This window comes from Emiliania huxleyi (assembly GCF_000372725.1).
Source record: "Emiliania huxleyi CCMP1516 unplaced genomic scaffold EMIHUscaffold_68, whole genome shotgun sequence".
In the NCBI taxonomy this organism is placed as follows: domain Eukaryota; phylum Haptophyta; order Isochrysidales; family Noelaerhabdaceae; genus Emiliania; species Emiliania huxleyi.
In genome coordinates this window covers 112267-120450 of record NW_005196900.1, presented here as the reverse complement: position 1 = coordinate 120450, position 8184 = coordinate 112267, and the positions used below count along the sequence as shown (strand labels likewise).

The 8184-nt window shown below is 66.5% G+C and overlaps 1 protein-coding gene across 1 annotated transcript; it reads right to left on the bottom strand.

Moving 5' to 3' along the window:
* Positions 1-2125: 2125 nt before the first annotated feature.
* Positions 2126-3570, bottom strand: EMIHUDRAFT_216081 (aspartyl/asparaginyl beta-hydroxylase; the record flags this gene model as incomplete). The annotated part of the gene is made up of 2 exons (XM_005762342.1): positions 2126-2581; positions 2674-3570. 2 exons carry the CDS (start codon positions 3568-3570, stop codon positions 2126-2128), a joined length of 1353 nt encoding a protein of 450 aa, XP_005762399.1.
* Between the last annotated feature and the right edge of the window lie 4614 nt (positions 3571-8184).

The following is an 8184-nucleotide window of genomic DNA, read 5'->3' as shown; positions in this document are numbered from 1 at the left end:
TCCCGCGAAATTCTTTTTTCCTCGTAAAATTCTTTTTTCGTACCTCCTTGCCCTGTGACTGCACTCCAAGTGCTCCAAGGTACCTGGTTAGTGCCAGTGCGCGCCAGTTCCGTGCCTAGTGTTGTGATAGTGTTGTGAGAGGGAGTTCTTGTAAAATTCTTGGGGTCGCCGCAATCTCTGTACTCTTAGAGAATGCGCTTCTTGAAGAATAAAAAAGAGAAATCAGCGCTTTCGCTGGTGTGGGCGGGAGCGCCCGCTGCAGCCCCAGCAGCAGGGGGGTGCCAAGCGCATCTCGGTCCCGAGTACGCTAGCTCTGCCCAGCACACACACATACGCTCACCACTGCGAGCGCGCGTTGAGGCCATGTTAGCCAATCGCTTCAACCCCACAGTTCCCCGAACCGACCAACGCCAAAGCGCCGCCTCGTATCGCTCTACTCGTTCGCGTCACTTGCGGACATGACACCCTGATGGCCTGCCCTTGGCGTGCCCGCCGCACACACTTGCTCAATCGTGGCGTGTATGCTGCCGTGGCTCGTGGATTGCCTGACACGCAGTCGCCTCTCTCACCACGAACTGTTTTGAACACCTGGATCTCTTGCACAGATGTACCGGCGCTGTCGGCGATTTTGTTCTTGCTGATCGAGTCGGGCCGCGCCTTTTCCTCGCCGCTCCAGGGAAGGCCGGTGCTCCTCTCGCGGGGGCGCTCGTGCGCGGAAGCTGGCCTGGCGTCGATCCCAACGGGCAACGCTGCCTGTCGCACCGCCGCCGAGCTCCTGGCCAACTCGACTGGCACCAGTCTGACGTGGCAAAAGCAGCCTCGTGACGAGCCCCGCCCGCGCGAGTGTTCGATTCAGAACGCCGCTAGGTATGTGAGGCTGCACAGTGGAGGCAAGACCAGGGGAGGCAAGAGGAGACCGCAGCCCGCTGGCGACAGGCCAACCCAGGTCTACAGGCCACGGCGATGGGTATGTGCGACGGCGCAAAGTACTTGAGCGAGTCGCCTTTCTGGGGTGAGCAATATGCGAGCGCATTCCGACGTATTCGCTACGCCGCGATCATGTCCTCGCAGAGCACGGCGGCTTCTATGTCGACAGCGACCACACGCCGGGCAATCTCTCACTCATTGAACTGGTGAGGACCGTGCAGGACGCCGAAAAGAATCTGGTCCTGCCCCTCGTCCCAGAGAAGGAGCTGGTGAAGGGCGAGCAGGTTCGCGTTTACAACGCTCTCCTCGGCGCGGTGCCGCGGCACCCTGGAATGATCCACCAATCATGCCCAGAAGGGTGGACAGAGAAGCACTTTGATGCGTCAGATCCAATCACCGAGCGCTTCGGAAACGCGTTCGGCTTCGCGCAGTTGCTGGCAGTGCTGGGCGAAAGCACAGAGTCGTGGAATCTCGGCCAGATGACGTGGTGCAGGTTGCTCAAGATGAAGAGCGATGAGCAGGGGGTCCGTGCGGAAGCATTGTGGAACATCCTGGCTCTCGACGGTGTGCGAACGATGCTGCCTGGAGGACAGGCGGAGGCTACGGCAGCGTACGCTCGACCTCGGCAGCCAGTACCACGAGGTGTGCAATGTTGCCCTTTCATCGCGCAACACCTCCGCTCCGGGTGCCTGGGCACGCCTCGGCAGCGCTCAGTTTGTCGGTCCCCCCCAGAAGGAGCTTGAGCAATCTCATGCGTCTCGAGCGTCGGACAATGACCGGGCTAGGCTCGCCAGGATGGCTGCCGTGTCGCTGCGCGGCTTGCTGAGCGCAGAGCTTCTGGCGGAGTATCCACACAATGCCACTGAGAGAGTCTCTCTCCCGCTTCCGGGCGCGGGGTCGGGGAGAGATATGCTGAGTCATATGTCGCTCGGCTTACGGATGCTTGCTGTATTCCTGTGTGTATACGAACCGCCGGGCAAGACCGGATAACCCTGGAGAACACATTTTTTCATGAGTGATGAGATCGGATGGACGCGGATCGGTATACAGTACATGTCCACATGTGTTGTCATGTTGTTGTTGTATGTGTGTGTATGTCTGTGTGCGATAGCTGCACGTGTGGCGACTCGTCGCGCGCGCACGATCACAAAGGCCGGGGTGGCGTCTGCGTCCCTCCCCGAGACAGTGGCGCAACTCTTCAGATCGGCTGGTATCCCCACGTGTCGAGCTCGATCCGCCTCTCGTGCTCGGCGAGCTCCGGGTGCCAAAAGTTGATGAGGAGCACGACCCGGTCCTCGCCGCCGCGGTGGCGCACCTCGTGCTCCCAGGAGTCGTCAAAGACGAGCACCTCCCCCTCCCTCCACTCGCGCCACTCGTTGCCCGCCCGGATCGAGCAGCCTGGCGGGATGACGATGCCGAGGTGCGCCGTCAGGCGCGTGTTGGTCGAGCCGCAGTGCGGGCGCAAATGCGTCCCCGGCCTAAGCGTCGAGAAGAGCGTCTCGCCGCCGCCCGCCATCGCGAGCCCGATCGCCGCAGAGACGCGCTCCATCGTGCCGGCGGTGACGGGGCAGCGGGCGCAATTCTCGGCGTACTTTTGGCCGTTGCCAAAGAGCGGGTACTCGCGCCACTCGCCTAGAGCAAAACCCAGAGAGGGCTCGGGAAAGGATCTGCCAGGAAGCGGGAGGAAGCCCTGCGCCACTCGCCAGCGGCGACGAGGGTGTGGTCGTGCGCCGCCCGCCCGCCCACCGGCGTGAAGGACGCCGGCTTGCGGCGCAGCCGGAGGACCTCGTCGCGGATCTGCGGGTACTGCTCCTCGAGCAGCGCGCACCACGCAAACTCGCCCTTGTCCCACCACGGTCTCGACGTCAGCCGCTTGACCAGGTGGGGCGGTCGCTGCATCCAGTTGGCCCACAGCCCCGCCGCCACGCCGCCGCGCGCGACCGCCTCGAGGCGGCGACGCGCAACCTCGTCGTCCGGAGGCAGCTGCTGCAAGCAGTGCACGCCGTTGACGTGCGCGCCGTGGTGGGCCGCGTCGAGCCGCAGCGTGGCCTCGTATGCCCCTGCTGCATCGGAGAAGCGCCTCAGCTGCATCAGCACCACACCCACCACATACTGCGGCTCCGCCGCCTCGGGCTGCGAGCTAGCGAGCGTCTTTGCGAGCACGAGGGCGCGCTCGAGGTCCCCGGTGCGCTGCCGTGCGAGGTAGGCGCGCACTAGGTTGCCGTAGGCGATGCCCAGGCCGGGCATGGCTGCGATGGAGGCCTCGTAGGGATCGACGGCGGCGGCCTCGCCCTCGAGTATACCGGCGCACACGCCGAGGTAGAAGAGCGTCACGCCGTGCGCCGGCTCGGCTTTGCTCAGCAGCAGGGTTCGCGCCACCTCGGCGCGCCCCTCTTTCAGGAGCTGAGGCAGACGCGCCTCGAGCGATCGGTCGTCGCCCCACCACTCGCGGCTAGGGCCACGCTCATGAACGCAGAGCGGCGAGGCGGCGCACGCCGGAACGGTCGGCGCCACGTCTGCTGCGGCGAGAGCAGCCGCTGGCGTTGTCGCCGCCGCCGGCTCTGCGCCGGCCCTAGCGGCACGAGCGCGCCTCCTCCAGTCGCCGCGCTGCGAGGAGAGCGTTGTGCTGGTGCTAGCCGGCATTCCGGGCCCTTGCGTCCAAAACGAGAATTCGGACTGCGTTTTGGCGTTCTTAGGAGAATCGGAGTCGCCTCTTGGGGGGCTCACGATAGGAAGGGTGAGCTCTCTTCCGTGGGCTGTGGCACAGCCAGCCAGCGCCGCGCTCGCCGCTGCGCGACGTGGAGCGGGTGCGATCCGCAGAGGCGAGGGCGACGCTGGAGCCGATAGCCTCCGCGCTCCGGAATCCGAACCGGAACCTGCGTGTGAGCTCACAGCTCACAGCGGGCGGCTGCGCGCGCCGCGAGAACCCGTACGGCCATCGAATGCACGAGCCCAGTCTAGCCAGGGTAGCCTGTCTCAAGCACGTCGGCAGGTGGGGCACGCCCGCGGTAGGTACCCAGCTCCGAGCTCGCTCTGCGGCCGTGACCTTGTAGCACGTCTGTCTGGGTGGTGGGGCGAGAGTCGTCCGTGCCCGCAGGTGAGCATCGCGCCGAGTCCCACGCATCTGCCGCGCGCAGCGCAACACTGCCCGCGGATCAGAGGATCACGCAGTCATCATCCCACTGATTCTCCTCCCGCAGCCGTGCCGCGCGCGCCTCTCGGATGCGCCCTTGCCGCGCCGCCTCCTCCGCTCGCGCCTCGTCCATTCGGCACCGCCACGCCTCCTTGGCGTCCCACCTTCTGGGCATGCACACGGATCAGCGTGACGTGGCGAGGCAGGTGCGGTGGGGCGGCGGTGCTGCGCACTGCTCTTGGAGCGTCAGCTCCGCAGCTTGCGTCAGCGCCACGCTCTCGGTACCCGCGGCGCCGCGCCCTCCCTCCGCGGGCGATTTGCAGGCCGAGACGGAAAGGCCCGCGCGGGCAGCTACCGTCCGCCGCCACGCCTCGAAATTCTGAGAGCCCGCGGCAAGAGGCTGAGACATCCGCTCCTCTTCAGAGCGCATGTGTGGCCAAGAATTTGTTTTAGAAAAAAGAAAAGCTTTTTCCAGGGCGCAGAGGGCTCTCGAGGTTCTCGAGGTGGATATCCTTTGTCCGCATTGGGTAGCGAGGATTGGTGTGACGCGATCCACGCAGGCGTGTTTTCGACCGTCAGTGCACGGAGTTGCCCCTTCTCCGACTGCCCCGGCTAGTTCCCGAGTTTCGCGGGAGTGACCCCATGCGTCAAACCCGAGACCTAGCGCGGGTGGGTTTGAGGGGGGCTCGCTGCAGGGAAGGGCTGTGTAAGAAGCCGATCCCCGTAGTCCGCCCCGCTCCTCCCCATCGGGCCGCATGAGCGGCCACGCCTCGCAGATTCGTTTTCGCGCCTGGGTCAGGCGCGCGGGGCATCCCCCGGGTCGCTCGACCAGCGATCCGAAGAGTGGCCGCTATGCGAAGGAAAGAGTGGGGCCCTCGACGCCTCAGTCCGGCCCTCCGAGGGGGGAAGGGAATTGCGGGGTCCCCACGCGCCACGCCCGCCTAAGTTCGGCCCTCCCGAGGGGGGGGGGGGGGGGACCCAGGGGGGGGGGGATTGGGGTGGTGGGGAGGGGTCTCCGTTTCCTGGGGCTAATACTTGCCTTTCGGGGAGGGGCCTCCGTTGGAAGGCGAGGCTAGCTCAACCCTACTTTTTCCCCTCCTCCCTCGGGGAGGGGCCTCGGTTGGAAGGGGAGGCTAGCTCAACCCTACTTCTTCCCCTCCTCCCTCGAGGCAGCGAGTAGGCAGCGAGGGGGGGTATCGAGCGCCTAGATGTTGAATGTGCTGGCGGGGTCGGCTTAGGTGAGGTGGGCTCGGGCGGGCGGGCAGGCGGGCAGGCTGGCGGGCAGGCGGGCGGGTGGGCGGGCGGCGGGGTTGGGGAAGTCGTATCTGGCAGCAGCAGAGGGCTTGTTGGCGAGCCAAAATGGTGTTTTCCGAGGCGCTGCGCCAGGCTCAGAGCGAGTTCGCGCTGCCACTGTGTGCTTTCTCCGGGGGTATATTTTTGGGCTATCTCTCCTCAAAAACGATGTCAAGCGCCCGCTCGCAGCCAGCACGCGCCGCGCCCCTGGGCGCTCCCCGCTGCGGCGCGCCGCCCGCGCGCGGGTTGCCCGGGCGAGCGACCGCCACCGCTCGCCCCTCAGCACCCTCTGCCCGCGCACGGCCGACGCGCAAGCCCGCGGTCGCGCGCGAGCCGTCGCTTTGCGCACGCCGCCGTCTACCCGCGCTCGCTCGCGATCGAGTCAGACGACCCTATCTTCCGAGTAGCGGAGGTGTGCTTGCACCCCCTTCCCAAGGCACATGCACTTTGGAGGGAGAAAGTAATCGCGGCGGGGCCCGCAATCTCACATTTTGCGACTCACCCCCAGCAGGCGCGTTCTCGCGTGCTGCTGCTGCACAGGTTTTGCGGCCGCCCCGAGAGGGGGAGCGGCCGCTCCTCCGCACCATCGGCCCACGGCATCCTGGGCGGCGTCGGCGCCGCCCCAACGGCCGGCTCGGGCGCTTCCCGCCCCGCCTCGGCTACACTTTGTCGCGGCGATCTAGCGGTGCGCCGCCGCACCGCGCGCCTCCCCCGAGCCTCTGCACGGCGCGATGAGCCGCCTCGGCTGCCGCCGTGGTTGCGCCGGCGCCCCTCCCGCACGGCGCGACGCGACCGCAGCCGCGTGCGTGGTCTCACTCACCTCTCCCGCCCGCGCGTCCGCCTCTCAGACCCGCGCCTCCCCTTTCCCAGGCGCCATCACCGGCACGGCCGCCGCCGCCCGTGCGGCACCCGCGGCACCTCCCGCCCCCCCTGGCGATGCTGGCCGCTACCCCGCCGCCGTAGCTACCCTCCCCACCGCTGGTGCACCGCCTCCGCCGCCCCCCTCGGCGCTTCGCCCGTGATTTTGCCGCCTCCTCCTCCACCACCACCCGTCTAAGCTTCCGCCCGCCTTCTCGCCACCGCCGTCCGCGCCACCTCAGCCGCCCTCCCCGGCGCTGCACCGGCGCTGCAGTGCCGTCGGCGCCGCCGCCCGTGCCGCCTCGGCCTCCGCGCCTCCAACCTCGCCGCGTCCGCAGCGGTTCCGCCCTCGGCGCCTCCCACCTCTCACCCGCCAGGTCGAACTTCCGCCGACGATGGTGCCACCGCTGCCGCCCCCCCCGCTCGAGCCTCGGCCGCCGCACCCCGCCGTCCGCGCCCCGCCGCCACCCCCTCCGTCACGGCACACGCCGGCACCACCGCTACTACCGCTGGCTCCGCCCTAGACGCCGCCGACCGCTCGCAAGAGCGGCGAGCCCGCGGCCGACATCCTTCTGTCAGGTGACGGTCGACGGCTCCTTTCGAGGCTTTGTGGCTTTTTAAGAGGGGTCCAGCAGCTCGGGGGGTGCGCGCTGGATGGCCGGCGCGGTGGAGCAGCGGCGCGGAGCCGGGGGTGCGATGTGCGGCCGTCGGTGGCGCGACACGCGGCCTCCGGTAGCGATTCGCCGCGGCTCCGGCGGTGCGATTTTTGTGCGTTTTCGAAGGCTGTGGGCGGGATAAGGCCGGCTAGACCGGCCCTGGTGTGCCCTAGTGTGTTCCCTTACACCCCTGGCCCGGGCGCAGTAGCGCGGTGCGCGTCCCGAGGGCGTAGGGGCTCAAAAAACAATTGATCAAGTTTTCAGCCACTTAGAGCACACAGTGGCTAGACTCAGACGGCGAGTTCGCGCTGCGCTATAGGCTCAGAGCTGCCGCCCCGCCGCCGCTGTTGCTGCCATCGAGTGCGCCATCTGCTTTGCTGAAGACGATGGTACCGTCGGCAAATTCGCCCTCGTCCGGTGCGGGCACGCGGTGTCGCATGCTGAGGGAGGGTGTAGAGGATGTAGAGTGTAGAGCGCTGTAGAGCTGTAGAGCTGTAGAGCGCTGTAGAGCGCTGTAGAGCTGTAGAGCTCTACATCCGCCACGTGACGATGCGCCTGCGTTGTAGAGCGATGTAGAGGCGCTCTACAACGTGAAATCTCTACAACAAACTCTACATCATAAGCGGCGAACGAGGCACGGTCGCTCTCCGACATGAGGCGCGTTGCACTTGCCAGTGCTGCCCTGGCCTTCTGTCTGCCCGCCCAATGGGTGGCAGGTGCCTCTGTGCTGCTGTGGCATGCCTCACGGCTGCGACTGGCCGGCGCCTCGGCGCGTCAGCTCGGCTCGGCGTAGCGATAGTGGCCAGCGCAACTCGCCTGGACTCAACGCTCAGCCAGGAGCTCCCGCACGCGCTGGCGCGAGTCATGGCGCAGACAACGCGTCTGAATGCTCGCCTCGCCTCGCGCAAATGCGACCGTCCTCGCAGCCGACAGTCCTCGAGACAGTCCACCGCCTGAAGCACAGCGACGAATGCGGCACCGGCGACGCATGGCAGGCTGGTCATGACGCAGTTGTAGGGTGTTGAGTGTGTCGTCAGAGTGACTCTCTCTGTGTCAGGGATAGTCAGGGCCGTCCATCAGAGCTCCAGTAAGCTCGGAGACACCCCATTAGTGCGACTCGACCTCTTTGAGTCACTGCCTTCCCGGCGGTTTGGCTGTAGAGCCTCTACAACAAACTCTACAACAAAATCGCGCTCTACATCGCTCTACAACGCAGGCGCATCGTCACGCGGCGGATGTAGAGCTCTACAGCTCTACAGTGCTCTACATCTCTACAGCTCTACAGCGCTCTACACTCTACATCCTCTACACCCTCCC